Source organism: Bos javanicus, chromosome 1 (assembly GCF_032452875.1).
Source record: "Bos javanicus breed banteng chromosome 1, ARS-OSU_banteng_1.0, whole genome shotgun sequence".
Classification (NCBI taxonomy): Eukaryota; Metazoa; Chordata; class Mammalia; order Artiodactyla; family Bovidae; genus Bos; species Bos javanicus.
The window spans coordinates 154,232,069-154,255,277 of record NC_083868.1 but is presented as its reverse complement, the minus strand read 5'-3'; the positions used below and the strand labels follow the sequence as shown (position 1 = coordinate 154,255,277).

The window sequence follows — 23,209 nt, the reverse complement described above, 5'->3', positions numbered from 1 at the left end:
ACATGTTGTGATTATTGTATGTTCCTCATAGTTTGATCCTTTCATCAATATATAATGTCCTTCTTTGTCAAACAGTTCTCTTGTCTGTTGTAACAGTCTGTTTTGTCTAATATTAGTATAGCCAAGTATCTCTCTCTCTTTTTGGTTATTTTTACATGAAATATCTTTTCTATCCTTTTACTTTGGTTCTTAAATGAGTCTCTTGTAGACAACATATAGTTAAAATGTGGTTTTTCTAAATACATATTTTTCTAATCTCTGCCTTTTGAATGAAACTTTAATCCATTTACATTTAAGGTAACTGCTGATAAAAAGAACTTCTGCCATTTTCCTGTTATTTTTCTGTATGTTTTATATCTTACTTCTTCTTTCTTTCCTCCATTACTGTGTTTTCTTGCGTTTGGCTGTGTGTTCTTTTGTTTTTGTTTTGTAGTGACCATTGTTTGTTGCCTTCTTATTCCTGTTGTGTAATTTCTTATATACGTTCTTTGTGACTGTCACAGGGATCACACTTAAATCCTAAATTTTTAAAAATCAACTTCAAGTTGATAACTCTACAGCATACAAAATATGTGCTGCTATACTGCTCTGACCTTTTCCCTTTTATGCTTTTTGATAAATTTTTCTTGTACATTGTTGCTCAGTTGTATCAATTTATAATTTTTTTATCCATTTATTTTTTTATATCCTGTAGAGAAGGCAATGGCAACCCACTCCAGTACTCTCGCCTGGAAAATCCCATGGGCGGAGGAGCGTGGTAGGCTACAGTCCACGGAGTTGCAGAGAGTCGGACACGACTGAGTGACTTTACTTTCACTTTTCACTTTCATGCATTGGAGAAAGAAATGGCAACCCACTCCAGTATTCTTGCCTGGAGAATCCCAGGGACCAAGGAGCCTGGTAGGCTGCCTTCTATGGGGTCGCACAGAGTCGGACACGACTGAAGCAACTTAGCAGCAGCTGCAGTAGGAAACCAAGTGCGACATCACAAATCTTAAACACAATGATAATGGCTTTATATTTGCACACATATTTACCTTTACTAGAGATCTTTATTTTTTGTTACAACTTTGAGTTATTTTGGTATTTTTTCCTTTCAACTTGGAAGTTTGCCATTAGCTTTTCTTTTAGTGTATGTTGAGCTATTCCAAATCCTGAAAGATGATGCTCTGAAAGTCCTGCACTCAATATGCCAGCAAATTTGGAAACCTCAGCAGTGGCCACAGGACTGGAAAAGGTCAGTTTTCATTCCAGTCCCAAAGAAAGGCAATGCCAAAGAATGCTCAAACTACCGCACAATTGCACTCATCTCACACGCTAGTGAAGTAATGCTCAAAATTCTCCAAGCCAGGCTTCAGCAATATGTGAACCGTGAACTTCCCGATGTTCAAGCTGGTTTTAGAAAAGGCAGAGGAACCAGAGATCAAATTGCCAACATCCGCTGGATCATGGAAAAAGCAAGAGAGTTCCAGAAAAACATCTATTTCTGCTTTATTGACTATGCCAAAGCCTTTGACTGTGTGGATCACAATAAACTGTGGAAAATTCTGAAAGAGATGGGAATACCAGACCACCTGATCTGCCTCTTGAGAAATTTGTATGCAGGTCGGGAAGCAACAGTTAGAACTGGACATGGAACAACAGACTGGTTCCAAATAGGAAAAGGAGTTCGTCAAGGCTGTATATTGTCACCCTGTTTATTTAACTTCTATGCAGAGTACATCATGAGAAACGCTGGACTGGAAGAAACACAAGCTGGAATCAAGATTGCCGGCAGAAATATCAATAACTTCAGATATGCAGATGACACCACCCTTATGGCAGAAAGTGAAGAGGAACTCAAAAGCCTCTTGATGAAAGTGCAAGTGGAGAGTGAAAAAGTTGGCTTAAAGCTCAACATTCAGAAAACGAAGGTCATGGCATCTGGTCCCACCACTTCATGGGAAATAGATGGGGAAACAGTGGAAACAGTGTCAGACTTTATTTTTCTGGGCTCCAAAATCACTACAGATGGTGACTGCAGCCATGAAATTAAAAGACGCTTACTCCTTGGAAGGAAAATTATGACCAACCTAGATAGCATATTCAAAAGCAGAGACGTTACTTTGCCAACAAAGGTTCGTCTAGTCAAGGCTATGGTTTTTCCTGTGGTCACGTATGGATGTGAGAGTTGGACTGTGAAGAAGGCTGAGCACCGAAGAATTGATGCTTTTGAACTGTGGTGTTGGAGAAGACTCTTGAGAGTCCCTTGGACTGCAAGGAGATCCAACCAGTCCATTCTGAAGGAGATCAGCCCTGGAATTTCTTTGGAAGGAATCATGCTAAAGCTGGAAGTCCAGTACTTTGGCCACCTCATGAGAAGAGTTGACTCATTGGAAAAGACTCTGATGCTGGGAGGGATTGGGGGCAGAAGGAGAAGGGGACGACAGAGGATGAGATGGCTGGATGGCATCACTGACTCGATGGACGTGAGTGTGAGTGAACTCCGGGAGTTGGTGATGGACAGGGAGGCCTGGCGTGCTGCGATTCATGGAGTCACAAAGAGTTAGACACGACTGAGCGACTGATCTGATCTGAGTCTCAGCTTTTGTGTTTCTAGAAATGTCTTAACAGTCTTCTCATTCATTTTCAAATGAGTATTTTGGTAGATACAAAATTCTTGATTGATAGCCATTTTTTAAAAAGTAATTTAAAATCTATAGAGATCACCCTGTTCTTTTGGCCTGCATGTTTTCTGGTGAAAAATTAACTGTTAATCTTACTGAGGATTCTCTGTTTCTTCCTTCAGAGGCTCTGCTTGTTTTGTCTTAGAATAGTTTGCTGATATTGTGTCTTGATATGAGTCTCTTGAGTTAATCCTACCTGAAATTTAATTGAATTTCTTGGATTTGTAGCTCTCTGCTTTTCATCAGACTTGGCAGCTTCTCACCGTATTCCCTCAGGTGTTCCTTCTGCCTCTTTCTCTCTCTCCTCTCTGTCAGGTTCCCGTAGTGTGTGTGTTGCTGTGCTTGATGGTGTTATACACATCTCTTGGGTTATGGTCGTCTTTCTTCACTCTTTTTTTTAAATTTTTGCTCCTCAGACTCCCTAATTTCAATTGTCCTACGTTCAAATTTGTTATTTCTGTCTTCTGCCTACTCACACCTGTGGTTGAGCCCCCTAGGGAAATTTTCAATTGAATTATTGTGTTTTTCAGCTTCTTAAATTCTATTTCCTTTTATAATTTCTACCTCTCTATTGATATCATTTTGTTGATTTGCTACATAGTTTTTTCCTTTTTTTTAAGTCTTTTTTTTTGCTCTTTGAACATCTTTAAGACAGTTATTTCAAAATCTTTGTCTAGTAAATCCAGTAATTTCTCAGGGATAGTTTCCATCAAGTTATTTTCATTCCTTAGATGAGCCATATTTCTTGTTCCTTTGTATGCTTCATGATTTTGTTGTTGTTGACAATGGGATATTTGTACATTGTTATTCAAAAATCAGGTTCTTCAGAAATCATATTCTCTATTTCTCCTGGGTTTGCTGTTTTCCATGTTCTTGAAAATTACCTTAGTCCATTGATTTAGTTACTCTCCTGGAACATTTTTACTTTTGCAAAGTCTTATTCTTTGACATTGAAGTCTTAGGTTGTGTTCAGTGAGGATTTTGACAGAAATTTTTTGAATGCCAGGAGCTAAAATAAAGAACAACAGAACCCCAGACCTCTCCTTGCCTTTGCAGACTGTGTCTGCTACGGCAGCCCATCATTTAGCCAGGCTCGCAGTCCTCCCAGTGGCCAGCTTCATGTGGAAATGTATGGTTTTCTCAGTTTCTGCATCACCATGCATCTTGCCCTGGGCATATGTGTAGCCTTCTGTACTCCCCTATATGCACAGGTGCTTTTGAATGTCCTAATTTCTCAAAGAAACTCTTGCTAATTTTTTTTCCCAGGTCTTGGGTGGTCTGTTTTATGGTTTGGTTGTAATCTTTTGCCCCAGGTGTCTGCTGACTCTTAATTTGACTTGCAGTGTGTTCAAGAGCAAACAAAGCCTGCCTTTTTTTTTTTTTCCCCTTTTTTATTAGTTAGATGAAAAAGGAGATAAACATCTTCAGTCAGTTCTTCAGGTAGTTCCTAACAAGTTAGCATTGATTTATACGGTATTTTGCAGATATGGTCTTCTCTGCTCGCCCTGGGACCAGGTGCAGTTTGCACACCCTGGGAACTAGCTTTCTTGTCCACAGCTGCTGCTGATCTAGGATGAGGGTGGAGCAAAACCCCACAGAGCTTTCAGGCTGCCTTTTTCTGGACTCCTTGTTCATTTGGTGCTGATTGATCTTCGACTATTTCCAAAGTCAGTACGAAGTTTGTTCTGACAGTTCTTGTTTTCTGATGTTTCTGTTGGAAGATGAGAATTTAGAGTTGTATATTCTGCCACTCTGCTGATGCCATTCTCCTTTCTTTTAAACAAGAAAATTCTGTTTAATATTTAATAGGAATAACAAAAGTATTATCTTCTTAAATTAAAATTGTCCACTTAGTGTTATTTCAAATAGTTGCTATGCATTTGTTTTACATCTGAGTTTCATTATCTAATTTAATAATCTGAAAATATTATGTAGAGAACTAAATATGCCTATTAAATCATTAGAATGTAGACAGATTAACAATAGAGAAAAAGAATAATTATTAAATAAACAAATTTCCTACATTTATTTGAGCACTAGCTCTTAAACCTAAACGTGTGGTCCTAGATTTTCGCCATAAATAACTGACTTAGCATATTGTTCACCTGATTCTTGAGATAATGTAATACTCTGTGGCTACTGTTTTCAGAGACAACACTGTTATTATCCTTTGCCGTAACTGTATGTCAGCACATGAATATGCTTAATTTATAGACTTTTTTTGTATTGTTCACTTTGAATGGGATTTTAAATTTAAGTAAAACATTTCAGTAGTTATCCTCATTCATTTAAAAACTCACACAGTTTTAGGTGTTTACACTATTTATTTATGCCATATTATCCATCATAACTAAAAATGTGGCTATTCATAGCTTTGTTTTCAACTTAGTTTAACCAAATATTTTCCCATTACTATTAATAATTTATCACACACACTTGATGATATTTCTCTGACAATTTAGAAGTCAGCCTTTTTAAAATTATGTTGTACTTTTCAGAATTCATACCTAGTATGATATGATACCCTAAAATTAGATTTTTTATGTATAAGCTGATGGCACAATTGAGTAGATATGCTTGTTTATAGCATTATTCTGCTTGCTTTTAATCTAACCAAGTTTAAAATCTTGGTCCTCCCTTACAAAGCAGATGTTTATGTATTAAAAGCACTATTGAAGTCTATTGTAAACCTTCATTTAGCGTGATTTCAACACTGCACAGATACTATAAATGCTCTTAGCTCAACATGACTGCAATAAATGCTAAAAAGGAGTCCAAATTTAATTTATTCTATTTTTGAAATTTAAATCATCATTATACATATTATGGTTTTAACAAGTTAGATACATAGGTAGAATGTTAATTACAAACGGAAAATACTATATGCTCTTTGTATCCTCATTAAAAACAATATAGCTATGAGCATTTTTTTTTTCAAATCAGGCAAATTTGTTTAATTATGAATGTTGTGAACTCATTTTACAAAGTTACTTACCAATTAATGAGAAATAAATGTGTTATGTAAATTTCAAACTGTAATGGTCACAGGTAATTGATGAACTGTTCCTATAAATATATACATTGTACAGTCTTATACATATATATAGCAACACACAAAGTTTATACACTGTTTATTGTATATAATTTGTATATTTATTTAAAATTTACTCAATAAATATATGGAGTTTATTTTTTGGTTAGTTTACATTAAATATTGAAAACACCTTAAAATCACAATTGTAGTTTTAAAGTTTACTCTGTTGTTAAAATTACTTTTCCAGCAAGTGAAAGGAACTCTTACTTTAAAACACATTTGTTCTGTTGGATCATTTAAAGGTCTTTGTGTGAGAGTACTTTAATGCATTTTCGTGCACCTACGGGTGTGTGTCTGTGAGAGAGAGAGGGAGGGTGGGAGGGAGAGAAGGGAAGATCTGAAAGCAACCCATGTATCCTTGTTACAGTTACAGCTACCTGACAGCTTAGTTCAGGGATCAGAACAGCAAGGGAAAACATCATATTAAACTCTCTTGCACCCTCTGTTGTTATTTTTGAGGAACACTACATTTACCTTCCCATGGTTATAATGGCATTAGATTTATTAAAGTCCCTGATAAAATTAATACTTAATTTACTATACTTACCTCCAAACTATGTTGACAGTAAAGTAGCATTTGTTTTTAATTCTTAGGTTATTCTTTTCTTGTGATACAATATGTTTTTATTATATAACAGCTTAAATGAAAACTGAACTTTTCTGTTTTTCTTCTGATTTCTCCTGGTTACAACCAGTTTTAAGCTCATCCAAGTGTTTCAGACAAATGCAAATCTGTACTGGATATAGCACACTGTATATGTAATTTTGCAGAATTATAAATCCTGCCTGTTCTTTTGTAAACCTTTCGATTGTCAGACAGTTTCTTTCCAAAATAAAAATCTAGAGCCGTCCATACTAAGATTAAGAATTTATAACTGTAAGGAACAGATGTTTTCATAAACATTTGCTGTAATTAATTTCAACTGGAGAATTGAAGGAACAAAGCAGTTTTCCCCACTTTAAAACTTTATTACCTTTTCCCCATGCAGCAAACTTGAAGTCTTTTTCTCTAATATTGTTTAGAGAAACGATTGTACTCCTTATTTGGTATGTTTCTGAGAAAGAAAAACTGCTTTTTTTCCTTATTACCATCCTTGGAAGGTTACATTTAATGCGATATATTCATTTCCAAACAGGTATAAAATGAAGGAAACCTTTGTGATGTATTTTGATGACAAAACTTTGGTGTTTACTGAAAATCTCTTAATTATTTGAAGTATTTTATATTTATTGTGATAATATAAGCAGAGGGCAAGAATATACCATTGGTGAGATCTTACGTATTTAAATAATCATAGTCTTTATTTTTGAAGAAGAAAGCTCACATTCTAAATGTATGATATGGTACTTATTCTATACTGCTTGTGGAACGTTTCACAGGAAGTGTCTGCAAGCTGTTAATAACATGTGTTGTAGGAAATTTTCACTTAACAAGACGGAGGGAGACTAATTTTCCTTAAATTTTTTAGTTTATTTATGATAATGCTATTAATTTTTTTGAAAAGCAAATGAAGTATGTTGTGAGTCATCTTATGGAACCTATGTTTTCAAAGAATTAACAAAATATACTCAACTAGATTGATCTTAAACATTTAAGTGTTTTGGATAATTTTCTTCTATAAAATTTGGCAACATTTCGAATGCTGTAATCATTTTTAAGGTTTTTGTTTAATGAAAAAGAAAAGCCTGTAAGTGTATTTTTAAAAAAACGTAGACTTAAAAGTTCAGTAATTGAGCTCAGACCACTTTCATTCTTTTAAATAATTTAGGTGCAACAGCAAAGATTTTGAAGAGAACCAACATTTTTGACTTATCTGTCAACTATAAAACATGCAAAGAAAAATAGGCAGCTATCATTAAAATTGCATTTTAGCTTTCAAAAACCATTAATGAGCAGCATAATCATAGTAGTAGGGTACCTTCAATGCTATATTCAATTACTTAAAATAATCTCATTTCTAAATGGAAAGCTCTGTAATTACTATTTGACCTAACCAGGACAACTGTGATGACGTTCAGTGATACTTTAGAATGTTCAAGTGGATTAAAAGTATAAATAAAAGTTGGATTAATCATTAAATTATGAAGCTTTAAATATCTTAAATGTGAATCTAACCTGATGTTTGAAATTTACATTATAAAAATTAGGAGTATAAAATGTAATCAGATTCTGATCGATTTAATTTTTTTCTAAGAATAAGTGATATATTTAACAGTAGTATCTGTGCTTTCATAAAAATTATACTTTTAAGTATATATTTAAAATTTTAAGCTAAAATTAAATTTCTTTCAATAATATATATTTTATATTGTAGCAGTTTTTAAAACTTACTTAGCAAATTTATTCTATGATCTTTAAAATGATAGGTATAAATTTGTTCTAATCTGATTTTATGAATATGCTTTTATGGACAAGTTTTTCTTCCTAAAAGTTTGATGTTTTACATGAGGCAGAAATAACTTTAGATGTTGATTTTTTAAACAGGTGAGCCTTTGCCCACAGTTAAAACATAAAGTTTGGGGAAGACTGCTAAGGTGTAATAAAAGCTCTTTAGAATGCATTCTCAGTCACCACCCTTCAACTTTCTTGTGTCCGTGTCTGCAAAGCAGATTCCTGGAGAGTGGAGGGGGAGGGGCCACGTGGGCTGTATGCGTGTTCTCTTCAGCTCTTCCACTGGACAGGACACCTTAGCAAAGAGTCATTAGTGTCTGAATTAGTGGTTTACAAGTTTGGGTTTTGTGATTCATAGGAAGATGTCTGTATTATACTTCATTTGTTCCTATTTGTAGTTACTTTGGTAATATTCCTATCTAAGTTACGAGTGGTGGTCTTAGTCTGTATTTTAGTGTCAAAATGAACTTTTGGTTTAAAGGGCTCTGATTACAAAAGCTATTTGGGGGAGAGATAAGGGAATATGTGTTTTCTGACTCAGTATACTGCGTGGAGCTGTCACACAGCAGCTTTTCAACTGAAATGTTCAGTTTTATAATCTCCATTATTTCAGTGTTTTTCTTTTCTTTCTTTTTTTTTCCAGGAGATTCAAATCAAAATGGAAGAACAAGTTCTTTAGACTCTGATGGGACTTTTAATTCCTACAGGTACGTGATGAATACATAGATATAAAATAAGGTAATGTACAAGATACATAACCTTAGAGGCTTCTAATCCTAGAATAGTAAGGAACTATAACCTATGCTTTAAAACTGTGACAAATGTAAAGAATGCTGTGGTATAAGATTGTCCTGCAGACTTATCAAGTAGGTGGAGTCATTGTAAATATCTGTTGTTACCCTAGAGTAGGATGATTAGAATGAATGCCCATGTATACATGTATTAAACTTCATTATAATCCATTTTGCTTTTGTTTTTCCAGTATATCTGTTACAGTACTAAAGGCTTCCTTTGTTTAAGTTTCTTGCTAATACAGAGTGTATAAAACGTAATCTGCAGTTGCATTGAGTGCTATTGTTAATGTCCTGTTTGGCTCCGTTAACAAAATACCTTATAAATATTGGAGTTACCCAGTCCCTTTTTTGAGTGGTGAAGTGTAATAGAAAGCTTGGAATTGACATATTAAATAATAGGTAGAATCTTCTATCCAAACATGTTAATCACACCTAAAAAGTAGACAAATATAGAAGATATTCACTTCTTTATTTATTGACTGCACTGTGTGGCTTGTGGGACCTCAATTCCCCAAGCAGGGGTTGAACCAGGGCCCCAGCAGTTTGAAAGGGCAGAATCCTAACCACTAGACTGTCAGGGAACTCCCTGTAAACGATACTTAAGTAAGTGCTCATTTGGCATGTAACTGAGGAATGCTAAGATGATAATACATGTGAAATCTATGGTAGAAGTATCATTTTAGATATAAATACTGTTTAAAAAAACCCAAGACAAAAGGAAAATCAAGATGTATTTCAAAGAATAGGAAGTCCATGTGTATGCATCGATTTTATTGTTGAATTTCACAGCTACTTTTGTAGTTTAGCTAACTATAGTAACTAATGGATGTAAAGTTAAGAGAAACATGTTAATATGAAGGCAGTGTTATCTTGTAGTTTATTTTGTTCTTGAGTAGTTTGAAGATTAAAGTATCTTAGTATTATTGAATGATAATTGTACTTAGAAAATGAACTCCTAATGCAACTTTGCACAATAAATACTAATGTTGTTAACTAATATAGTTTAATCAATGCCTGTCAGTGTTGTAATGGTAGGATATTAATTTATTGTTGTAATTAAAAAGGCAAGATAAAAAGCTCAGGTAGTACAGTATATAAAATGAGCTTTTAATAGTTGGCAGGCCAGTGCTGTTATTAAATAGTATTATAGTATTTAAGGTGTGAAATGAATATTTTTCTACTGAGTAGGCAATAGCTCTTACAATATAATGAGCTTACTTGTGAATTTGACACTTGGGTTAAATGGCAGACTTCATAGAAGCACAGCTCTAGGGTCTATTTTCATATCAGGTTAACAGATAAAACCTAGGAATTGTTGCAGAATCACACTACAGTGGCAACAGAATTGTCAGTAAAGTTCAAAAATGAAAATTATTTTTCCATTAATATCAGAGCTCTTTAAAGCAAGGAGAAATAGTTAATTAGAAAAATGTGAATATTTCAACCCTCAAATATCCTTTAGCCTAACACATCTACCTTTGTATTTAGACCATCTCAGAAATACTGATCTTTCTTCACAGATAATTCTGACTGTCAACCTAGTACCAGGATACTCAAGCTATATATGCTTGTGTCTGGGATAACAATTAGCTTTATTTATTTATTTTTAACAATTAGCTTTAATTTGTTATCTGTAGAATGGACGTTATAATGTCCCATCTGCTTCTTTCTCACAACCGTTTTAAAGGTTGAGCTAGAATTACATAAGATAAAGGCTTTGGAACGTCTTAGTGCCCAGCTATGGATCACTATCACCCATCTGCATGCCTGCCGCAGGTGAACGGGCACCTCGCTGCCCCAGTGCTCACTGAGCCGGCCGTGTGTGCCCCTTACGGCACATGATGAGCTTGTGTTAGCTTTGGAATTCAATCGTGGTCACCTAAGTCTATATTCTCTCTGTTGTTGGTTTACATTATTGTTGTCTTAGCTTGTCAGTTGTAAGAGGGCATAGCCTTTTCCTGTTTTGGTGGTTTTGTTTTCTGTTTGCTAATATTACCGCAAACATAGTATGTCGGTTCACACCCTGACTCCACATGGAAACTCTGGACAAGTGTTAGTCTCAGTCTCCTCTCCTCGAATGTGGGAATAACAAAGTACATTTGTTACAAGGCGCTCATGGGTTATTCTTAGGTGCCAAACGCTGAATCAGCATTGACTGCCTTTATCTTCCAGTCCACGCCATCCTCATCATCGTCATCATTGTTAATCTTCTGAAATTGTAGAAGGTTTTTACAGTGTGCCAATATAGAGACACCAAAAGGAAGATTTAAAAGCCGTATGTCCTACAGGAAAATAACTGAAGTTTTCAGCAGAAGAGAGGCTACTGTGTGCTGTGTGCTGTTGCTTTAGTCCTGTCCGACTCTTTGCAGCCCCACGGACTGCAGCCTGCCAGGCCCTCTGTCCATGGGATTTCCCAAGCCAAGAGCATTGGAGTGGGTTGACACGCTCTCCTACAAGGAACCTTCACAACCCAGGGATCGAACCGTGCCTCTTTCCTGCTCGGTGTTGGGAGATGGGCTCTTTACCTCTAGTGCCACCTGGGAAGCCCAGAAAGAGACTGAGAGCAAGCTAAGCCCAAGGCTCAATAGTCTGTCTCAGATGCATAGTCCAGGTTGGCTTTGTGTAATAAGCTTGTACACATAGTGGAGATAAAAGGAAGATGTTTTATTACGAATATTGAAGTTCAGGGGTAGGTTTTTGGAATTTTGACAGATGTGAAATTTGCAATCAGTGGGCCCTGACAACAGCCCCATGCGCCTAATGCTCACAGGTTTGTTTTCAGAGGCTCTGAGGTTTCACTTTGGATTTGTGTCTCTAGTGGTTTTGCCTCATTGATTCAGATAGCATACGGCTGCATTTAACTCCTAAGGCACCAGTAGGGTGATTTTATGATGCCTGGGTAATAGACTAAGTCTTTGTTTTGGAAGTTTCTGTTAAAATTTGTTTGTATTCCAACTAGTCTGTAGATGATGTGATAAAATGGAAAGATTAGAAGAATTGAGATGATATTACTGATTCATGCAGTGTATCCTGTGCTTTTTAAAGACCAGCATTAACGTCTTCTGTCATTAAATAATCTTTCTCTGTTTCTTATTTCACCATTAAAACTGAGAGACCCTTGCTCGGTGTGAAAGCAGAGAAGTGGTTTGCGTTCACCTTAGTGGCTGCAGCATGGGGCCACGTCGCGGGGGCCCTCTCCTGCACCCCCTTCCTCTTCCCAAGGGCAGCTGACCTTCTCCTCTCCAAAGAGGCGAGCCCCTTGCCAGCGCATATGACTACAGACTATTACATTAATCTGTTTAGCTGTAGTACCAGCTGCTTGCATGTTTTTAATTATCTTATTAGATGGTATAACAGTGACCTATGAAATAAATTGAAGGTGAACATTTTTAAGTTTTCCCTTTTTTACCCTATGTTTCTAAATATCTTTATTGATCAAATTATGATATTCTGTAAAAGTTCATTGAAACTGTATATGGTTTTTGAGTCAATGTAATGCTATTTAAAGTATAGTATTATAATTACCAGTATAAAAGTAACATCATTTTGCCTCACTTTTTTATAAGATTTAGATTGTGTTTATGTGGCCACAAATTCACGTGAAAATTTGTTGCTTTAAGAGTCAGTTTAGAGAAAACTCAGACCAGTTATTGGCATTCTCTGGGAAACTCAAAATATTGCTTAGATTTCAGACAACATCTTGGCATAGCATAAATGGCATAAGATGGAATATAAATTATTGTAGATTATTTTAAAATAAATTTGTCTATTTAACTCTGATTTTTTTTTAATTCCTTGTATTCAGTGGTAGATCATCTAGCTGACCCTAATTATTTTTACAATTTAATCTCACATGGTATTATTTCTGAGTGTATTTTCCCAAACTGCAGCATTAGAAAAAATGTATTATCTTGTGGATTTTGGCAATTGGATACTTTTCAAATAATACTTAAATAGAATGTTGACTCCAAGAGACACAGTTCAAAATAATAACCACCAGTGATTGTTCAGTTATAGGCAATCAATAAAAATTATAATAATTTAGTCAGAAGCTCTGATGTTTAATTAAAAAGCAGGTAGTTGGATGCAAAAAGGGGCTGCAAAATACTTACGTATGTCATTTGGATTAACAGATCCTACAGCTGGCATGATGCGGTGACTTGAGCCTTGAAAAATTTATAGTCTTTGAATACTTTACAAACTACACATTATTTGTTTTTTTAATTTAAGAAACATTCAGACTTTTTGGCTTCCATAGTTTTTTCCCTCTAACGAAAGATTAAGTTTCATATCTCAAAAGGACTTTTGTTAAATAAGGGAAAAGTTTGCTCTTTATATATTTTATTTTCTTTTTAAGGAAGGAAAATGAAAAGCCACTTGGTGCTGACGTACAGGCGCATTATTTCTTGATATTGACCAGAGCTTCCAAGGTTGCCTCCCTTTCTCAAATGGTATTTTCTATAGCTCCTAGAGTCCAAAGTTAAAAGTTTAAGTGGGTTAATAGTTTTTTTTTCAAATTGGTTTAAGTTGGTTATAAGTTTTCTGTTTTTTTTTTTTAATATAGTTGATTCAACGTTTTGAATTTAAAAGTTGTCTTTTTCTGAATAAGTAAAGAAAACATTAATTTAAACTTTCTTCAGTCATTGAGGAAATTGTAAAAATTAGACTTCAGGTTTTATTGCAAAGACATTTATGTGTCCTATTTACATGTGATTAATAATTTGAAAGGATGTGGGAGGTATCCTTACGTCATTTACATTTATTTTTGATATAGTACCTCTCCCCCATTTGTATGTAAGAGGGTCATATGTCTGTTGAAATGGAAGTGAAGCAGTGACTCACAACGTTAGAACTAATAGGACAAAAGTGTACTTTGAATTTAAAATTAGAAGTCTGGGTTACGCTTATACTCTTGGAATGATATAAATTTGTTAATCCGTTATTTTTAGGAATATGGAATTACAGAAGCATATTGTAATATGTTTTTACAGAAACATGATTGTGAAAGTCATACTGTATTAGTTTGGGCTGTTACGACAAAATACCAGAGACTGGGTAGCTTATAGACAATAGAAGTTTATTTCTCACAGTCTAGAGGCTGGAAAGTCCAAGATTAAGATGCTGGTAAGCGTGGTGTTTGATGGAGCCCACTTCAGGTTCATAGATGAAATCTTTTCACTGTGTTCTCTCACGGCTGTAGGGGCAAGAAAGTTCTCTGAGAGCCTCTGTTGTGAAGGGCACTAATCCCATCACTCAGCCCTGAGGACAGTGGCTTCAAGACCCCACCCCCAAACACCATCAGATTGGCGTCAGAATTCAAAGTGTGAACTTGCGGGCTGCATGCCCTCCGTGACAGTACCTACGGAGGAGACGGGACGGAACTCCCGGCCCCTTCACTCTCTCATCTGAAGGTCCTCAGGCCTTGCCGTTTCATCCATTTCTCCAGGACGTAGGTTAATAAATAGATAAGAGAACAGGGTCTGGACTGGGGGTTTCTTTCCTGATTCTTAGAACACTTCTTTCCTCACTTTGACGTTATGCTTGTCTTTTGTTGAGAATCTGTGTAATCGTATGACACTGACTCTTTAAGTTCTTAAGAATAAATGCATAATTTAGGGAAACAAGTTGGAAAAAGCACACAGGTAGAAATAAGACAGACTATAAAGTTTGCCTCTCGGCTCCAGCACCTCTACTGAGTGGTCTTAAGCAAGGCCGTCAAGCTGCCTGCTTCCTGGTCACTTCGTCTGTGAAGCTGAGTGTTAGCACCTCCTCTGTCATAGAGCCTGTGCGGCTGGACCCAGCGCCTGACGCGTAGTGAGTGACCGTGCCAGTTTCTTTCTTTTGTCTCTCTTTTCCAAAATTCCTTAAAGTTTTAATCAAGTTTTTCACCTAACAAAGTTGGCCTTCATTTCAGAAAAGTATTTTTAAAATTCTATATAGTTCTATATAGTAAAAATATATATATAAAATGTATCTAAAATTCTATATAGTTCTATAAAGTGAAGGTCACTCGGTCATGTCCGATTTTTTGCGACCCCATGGACTATACAGTCCGTGGAATTCTCCAGGCCAGAGTACAGGAGTGGGGAGCCTTTTCCTTCTCCAGGGGATCTTCCCAACCCAGGGATCGAACCCAGGTATCGAACCCAGGTCTCCTGTATTGCAGGCGGATTCTTCACCACCTGAGCCACAAGGAAAGCCCCATATAGTTCTATAGTGGCAATAAATGAGTATTTAAGGATAATATCTATAGTTATCTGTAAAAGGTCGGATCTATAAATAGCTACAGTTATCTATAGATTATAGAGGAAGAGTATTTAGAAAACCGATACTTCTATTTAGCCTAACATTATCAAATGTTCTTAATTCTTCTTCTCATATGTGTTCAAGTAGCACAGTTAAATGATAATTTCAGAGAGTACAAAATTAATCATTTTATTTTTTGAAAACCAAAATCAGAATATTACCTTTAATTCTTATCTCCATAATAGAACCACATTTGCGAGAAGAAGAAAAAAAATCACATTTTAATGATGAAGTATATCCTCTTCAAGCAGCTTTATTATTTTTTATGGCCATGGAACTGGTCAGTAGCGCCGTTTCTCTCTCACATATTATCTGTCTGAACTAATCACTGATCACTTGAGGCTCTGAAAATAGGTAACCTTTCACTTAAATTACTAACTGGTTTATTTGCATTTGTAGCCTCAGATTAACATAACCCAAACTGACTTGATCATACATGTTAACAGTTTGAGTTCCTCTCCTTCAGAAGCCCCTTCAAGCCCTTTTTATTGTCTGTAGCCAGGCTTTGGGGAATTCTTTTTTTTTTCATATTTATTTACAAAGTTAACTGCAGGCTCCAATCATCCAAGGCTGTGTAAATGTTTATCTTTGAAAAGACAGGCATACATTTGAAATACGGGAGTAAGCTGCTCTGAGTCAGCCTCACTGTGAGCCCTGTCCCCTGGAAGCACTTAAGTTTCCTCCTGGGTTCCTGGTGGAAATGCCCCGTCAGCCCCACTGCCACCATCTGTAATGTGTATTATTAGCACTCTGCGCTTTTTGGGGACAGGGAGATTCAGTTAAATATTTGATCAATAATGTTGAACTGTGTTATTGAACTCTTAACTTGAGAATATAATGCATAGAATTAGGGTTTAAAAGTGATAAGTTATACATATTTTTAAACACTCTACAAATAGCTTGCTTATATCCTTATTGATACATTATATGATTAGTTCATTATACTGCTTAATTTCTGATGTTTGATTTGATGGACCATGTCTAAGTCTCAAAGATAATTTAAGGATGAAATTTACATAGAATATTTCAATAAAAATTAATATTTAACATTTCTCTCTTTTCTGTATCAGATTACCTTGCCTTTTGAGGGAAATTGGCAGTGATTAATAATCCTATTTTTTATTATTACTCCAGAGTGTTCACAAGTGCTTTCCTGACATTTGTGTGTGTGTGTGTGTGTGTGTGTGTGTGTGTGTGTGTGGGTGTATGAAGGTTTGCTGTTACAGTGTGAGAGCTAAATATCTTCAGTCATTCTGCAGTTCCGTTATTCTCCACCCATTATAGGCCAGCCAGTGAGCTAGACCCAGAGAGGGACACAGAGCCTGCCGTCTTGCCCTCAGCTAGCATAGATGAAGGCTGCTGCAACAAGGGCAGGCGTTTCACCAAGAACTAGGGGAATGCCAGGTGGCTAGTTGCCAGTGAGGGTCGGTGGTGGTTAGGAGGGAGGTGTGTTTGCTAGACATAGTAGAGGAACAGGAGTTTTCCATGTGGTGAACAGTATGAACCAAGAGTCTTTATTTTCTGTTCTAGCAATGCATTCTTAGGGGTTTGGGCTACTCAGAATGGGTAGATTCGATTGGCCTTATATTTGTCAGTGACAGTCTCCTGCGTGTGCATTTACATAGAACTGTTTCAATGCAGTGACATTTTTACTTTGCAGGAACTGCTATCTTGACAACACTGAAGTTTTAGGTTTCAGTGTATCCTAGATGTTTGATATATCTAAATCAGTGATCAAAAGTTTTACCTGGGAGTTGAAAATGTGACTCTTGCACAAATTGTATGAAACAGTTGATAGTGATATAATTGAGAATGAATATCATGTGCCTAGAAATAAAGGAGAAGTCAGTAAACCTGCTGTGGAACAGAAACTGGCCATTTGAAATGTAAAAGATGTCCTAGTTCCATCCAAACACACAGGCCTCGTTCTCATTCCGGGGTCGTAGAGGCCCTCTTCTGAGATAGATGTAGAAGTAGTTTAGTCTGCTTGACATATTCTCAAGGGGTTTCAGAGATGTGTTTCCACTTCCTTGTTTAATGTTAGAAAAGTAATTCAGGTGACGTGCCCAAGTCTCTGAACCCGTAGAAACGCGACAGGGTAGTTAGCTCTTGCTCCAGCTCCCAGCCTGCTTCCAGGTCTGAGGCTCCCTTGGGTGGCAGAGGCCCACTGTCACGGAGCCAGACCCAGTGCTCCGGCGGTTTGGATTTTGTTCTCCTACAGGAATCAGTTTATAGTCTCCAAAGTAACTCCTTCACTTTTCATGCTCTCCCGCCCTCACCTCACCTCAGGGCCACCCCAGAGCCTGCGTCTCTCCTTTGTATTCTGTTTGTAAATTGAGCAGGGGCCACTTTTCTTTGTACTGAGAGATTTGGGAGAGGGTGGATGGAGCTGGATAAGTAAAGCCAGAGGGGGTCTGTGTGGCATTTTGAGCTCTGCTCCCAATCCGTGTTTCACCCTGAGCTGCTGGTGGAGCCTTCTACCTAGGGAAGCAGCCCATTTACCTGCCTCTGTATTGCTGCTGCTGCTGCTAAGTCGCTTCAGTCATGTCCGACTCTTCGCAACTCCATGGACTGCAGCCCACCAGGATCCTCTGTCCATGCGATTTTCCAGGCAAGAGTACTGGAGTGGGGTGCCATCGCCTTCTCCGCCTGTATCGCTAGGTACCATTCTTAATTGTAATATTTTTAAAAGTTCTGTAGAAAACAAATGAAAATTTTCTTCTGGTGCTGAGTTTCAGTCTTACAGTAACATTTCACAGCAACTTTATGAAAATATTCCATTTGTTCATTATGTGGTCATATAATTAATTTTTTTGTGGCATTCATTTGGAAATGCCTGAGTTAGTGAGTGTACAGATTAACAGAATAGCAACTAGCAAAGTAACAAAAGGTCTTTTGTGAAGTCAAGACTAAATTTGGGTTCTTTTGAAGTATATGAACTTTCAAATAACATAAAATTTCAGCAGTGGCGAATACTTCTGCACATCAACACAGGACTTTTTCTGAAGCATAATCTAATTTGAGCAAGAAGGTCATGAGAAAACTACTCATCTTCCACTGATGGGGAGCAGCTGTTTTCAAAAATGGGTGATAGAAGTACTGCTCCCACTGGTGTTGCATGGGAAGCAGCGTGCAGACTGGAACCGGGTCTCCACAGCCTGATTCCTTCACTTCAGTGTCTTCCCGATGTCCAGTGATAAGAGCAGCGATCATCCCTCTTCTTTGGAAGTGCAGCAACATGTCATTTATTTAGATATCAGATTTCTAGTAGCTTCACCCAAGGAGGATGTAATCAGAAACTTAGGAACGGGGAGAAAATGATGAAATAGAAATGAGTTTGTTCATTTAGGTAGAGTTAGTCACAGGGAAGTCCTTCTTTAATATGCTTCCATTTACCTAATTTCTCATTTTTTTTAATAAAAAAAGGCTAGTACAGTTTATGTTGTTGAAATAGGCTAGAGTGTATGACAGTTCAAAGTCTAGTTTGTTGTCTTTGTTTTAAAAAAGACAAACTGAGCAAGTGACAGAGGGGTGCAAATTTAGGATTTCTAAAAGCTAACATATCATTTTACAAATCAGTAGCTGATCCCCTGACAATCATGGCTATGAGAGAAATGCCACTAAAAATGGAATGGGAAACTCTAAAAGCCAAGAAGTGTTGAGTTAGTTAATGTAGAAGCAAATGGCCATCCATTATCCAAATGTATATAGCATCTGGACAAAAATTTCTATAAGTTTTTGAAATGTTTTGATACTCTCAACATTTTTGAGTTGAGAAAAAAATAACTTATATGGCATATCTTGGCCTTTCGTCATGCTGGGTAAATTAGGTACGCAATCATGAGTTTTGTGTCTTTTTTTTTTTTTTTTTAATCTATAAGTGATGTTTTCTAGTTTTTTTCACCCTTGATAGGGTTATTTCCTTTTCCAGGGGTCCATGTAAAATTGTTTCCCTAGGTATGTTAGTCTAACAAGTTAGAAAGCACACAGTGACCTTAAACTAAAGTTTATTTGATCACGTGGCCCGCTGATTTTCATTTTAAATGGTCATTTCCTGGATCTTGGAGCCAGTCTCTTGCTGAGTATGGTTAGATTATGCTCATAGTTCAAATCTTGGGTCTAATTCATTCCAGTATGACTAATTGTTAGTAACTTGTAGATGGACTGTAGGTGTCATCATACACTTTACTGTCATTCTACGTCTTCCGTGTGTCGGGGGCACATCCCGCGTCTGTGTGAGGGGAGGGGGAGGACGCAGGAGCGGAGGCTGGGGCAGAGCGGAAGCTCAGGCAGCGAGGGGCAGTGGGCGAGAGACACGAGGGAGCAAAGCAGACTTCACACGCGTAACTGGTTTTACTGGAGTGCCTTCTCTGTGTTACCTCGTACAGAATCATCTTGGTTTTTGAAACCATCTGTCTTGTCTGACTGTTAGGGCACTTCTGGCTTCTCTCCCCGGCGGCACTGTCTGAGTGTGCGTCATGTGCGTATTTATCTTTACATCCCTTGAGCCTTTGTAGTTGTTACTTTACAAAACGAAACGTGTGTGTGGTTATCGTCCTGAAGGACTTCGTGTTTCACTGTCCGATACAGGAACCACTAGTTGTGTGGGGCTGCTTGAATTTAGGTTTAAATTAACTAAAATAAGGTATATCATTGCTCAGTTGCACTAGCTGTATTTCACCTGCTTAGTAGAGTATTATATCTGACAGTCCAAAACTGTCGCTAACTCAGTTCTTCATTATCTACCACGTGGATATTGAGTTGGAGGCTCAAACTTTCTTGAGTCACAGTTAAATCCATAACCGAATCAAAGCTTGATTGTAAGTTTATTTTAACGAACTGCCTCACCCCAAACTGCCTGCTGCCTTTGTTTCAATGGAGTCGCATCGCATGAGAACATTTTCCACCTAGAAATATGAGGAAATCCATTTTAGGCTTGTGAGTAATTGTGAGTTGTTTTTATGTGTATTTATATATGTATAAGTAATATGCCCTGATGTTTCATTATGAAGGGGAAAAAAAGCTTTAAATAAAAGTAAGTTTTTAAAAATTCCTGATATAGGAAGCAAAAAAGCCAGTACAGTTTCTAATTGCCTTTTAGAGTCTCTGAGTTCCCTCATTACCTGTGATTTAAGCTAAAAATGAGGTAATTACAGATCACATCAGTGTTTATCTGGTTGATCCCGACACCTGCAGTCCTCACGTAGCTTACCCAGATCTGGGGCCACACTTAGAGTCTGATGCTGGCATTCCTAATTTATGCTTCTTCCATTTCCTTTGATTTTTAAGTTACATGTTCCTTGTTCTATTTCAATACTATTTTAAAAACTATACCTTTAAAATGTTATAAAGACACATACTTTTTAATGTGGGTATTGGAATCATGGTACAGTCCTTTAATTAAGAGAAATCTTTCCCTAACATATTTCTATGCAGATTAAAAATTTGTGTCCTTTTTCCCTTTGCATTTGATAAAGCAAATATGGTCATAATTAATATGGCAGTCTTTCCACATTTTGGCATGCACTTTCAGTTCAGTTCAGTTCAGTCGCTCAGTCATGTCCGACTCTTTGCGACCCCATGAATCGCAGCACGCCAGGCCCCACTGTCCATCACCAACTCCCGGAGTTCACTCAGACTCACGTCCATCGAGTCAGTGATGCCATCCAGCCATCTCATCCTCTGTCGTCCCCTTCTTCTGCCCCCAATCCCTCCCAGCTTCAGAGCCTTTTCCAATGAGTCAACTCTTTGCATGAGGTGGCCAAAGTACTGGAGTTTCAGCTTTAGCATCATTCCTTCCAAAGAAATCCCAGGGCTGATCTTCAGAATGGACTGGTTGGATCTCCTTGCAGTCCAAGGGACCCTCAAGAGTCTTCTCCAACACCACAGTTCAAAAGCATCAATTCTTCGGCGCTCAGCCTTCTTCACAATCCAACTCTCACATCCATACATGACCACAGGAAAAACCATAGCCTTGACTAGACGAACCTTTGTTGGCAAAGTAACGTCTCTGCTTTTGAATATGCTATCTAGGTTGGTCATAACTTTCCTTCCAAGGAGTAAGCATCTTTTAATTTCATGGCTGTGGTCACCATTTGCAGTGATTTTGGAGCCCCCAAAAATAAAGTCTGACACTGTTTCCCCATCTATTTCCCATGAAGTGATGGGACTGGATGCCATGATCTTCATTTTCTGAATGTTGAGCTTTAAGCCAACTTTTTCACTCTCCACTTTCACTTTCATCAAGAAGCTTTTTAGTTCCTCTTCACTTTCTGCCATAAGGGTAGTGTCATCTGCATCTCTGAGTTATTTAAACCATTTCACATCAGGTGCAGTTTTCTTCCTGTGGTTCCACACCTTTAGATATTCTTCCCATCTAATTCTGATCTTATCCAGTTTAAAGATCACCTTTCCTTGGCCTGGCCTTTAGTCCTGCTCTTACTCTGGTCAGACCTCAGAGACGAGATGGCCTTGGCTGACTGCCCACCGCTGAGAGCTCCTGTGCCACCCTCCCCTGATCCCAACTGCCCCTTCTCTGCAGCGACGTCTCAGCCTTTCCTGTGGTGGCAGCCCTTCTCTGTTCCACTCAGCAGCTTCATTATCTGCAAGAGCCCAAGTTGTGCCTCTTAACCAAGTGACTGGAGGCCCTCAGTACTAGGCTGTGGGCAGCCTGTGACCTCTCCTCAGTTACTGTAGGTGCTGGGGTTTCTTGTGTTAGCTCCATAGAGACATTATTCCTTGTCTAATGAAGGCCAAAAAATGGGGTAAAACCATTATGTAAAGTATACAGTAGAGTTTTTTTTCTGTGTATCCTCATTTGGAAAAGCAATTCAGAAATTTTTTCATTTCAAAATTGTCATGTCATTTATGCAAGCTTCAGGTTACAAAAATATTTAAACAGTTAAATGTAGAAGGTGCTAACCAGTTTCATATTCAATTTATGTGCGTATCTTGGGAAGTATATGAGATTTTATTTTCTTGGGCTCCAAAATCACTGCAGACGTTGACTGCAGCAATGAAATTAAAAGACACTTGCTCCTTCGAAGGAAAGCTATAACAAACCTAGACAGCATATTAAAAAGCAGAGACGTTACTTTGCTGACACAGGTCCGTCTAGTCAAAGCTGCGGTTTCTCCAGTAGTCACATATGGATGTGAGAGCTGGACCATAAGGAAGGCTGAGCACTGGCGAATTGATGCTTTAGAACTGTGGTGCTGGAGAAGACTCCTGAGAGTGAGCCACTGAACATGGTTTCAGGGACCCGGTGCCTGCACTGCAGAGGCAAGGCCGCTAGGTGGCGCCAGGGCATGTTTATGCGAGGTTTCGAGGGCCTGGTCTCTATAATCTGTTCCATCCGAGCCAATTGGCACCTGAACATCCCCTGTGTTCTTAACCACTCAGCATCTGTTGACTTACCTTCTCAGTCCAACTCGTGAAAACATATCTCTATACTTTTGGACTTCATGTTCAAGACCTAAAACTGTAAGGAAGGAAATACGAGACACATTCCTGTCCTGCCCTCTTAGGGGCTGTTTTTGTCTTCTGATGTGTGGAGAGCCATGCTTCCCTTGCTGTTGTCAGCCCCGTTATTCAGGACGGTCTGTCCCGTATTCTCACTCTTTCTCTCTCATGACAATTTACTTTTTCTGAGACTCAGTTTTGTCATTCATAAAGAGGGGTTAAAAATACTCAGGAGGATCGTTGGAAAGGTTAAAAGTGGTTTACCCAAAATATAACACATCATAACAGGAATGGATTTTTTTTTTTGCATTTTGAGAGCATCATTGCTTAATTTTTGCTACAACAGACTCTACAGGTTTATGTAAGACAAAGTTAACAACTATCTCTTTACTCTCGTTAATTAAACGGAAACGTTCCACCGCCAGCTCCTCAGTGCTTCATAGTCTTTTCCCAGGTTCATGACTGTTGGCCACCACTTGTATTTGTGATTGGAAAG

At 37.6% G+C, this 23,209-nt stretch overlaps 1 protein-coding gene across 10 annotated transcripts in view; it reads left to right on the top strand.

Moving 5' to 3' along the window:
* Positions 1-23,209, top strand: part of TBC1D5 (TBC1 domain family member 5) — a 599,010-nt gene that overhangs the window by 296,744 nt on the left and 279,057 nt on the right. For all 10 annotated transcript variants that reach the window (XM_061427849.1, XM_061427904.1, XM_061427893.1 and 7 more), the window contains one exon: positions 8,796-8,859. In XM_061427849.1, coding sequence (XP_061283833.1) covers positions 8,796-8,859 — 64 coding nt within the window. Of the gene's footprint in view, positions 1-8,795; positions 8,860-23,209 lie in introns of those variants that run through there.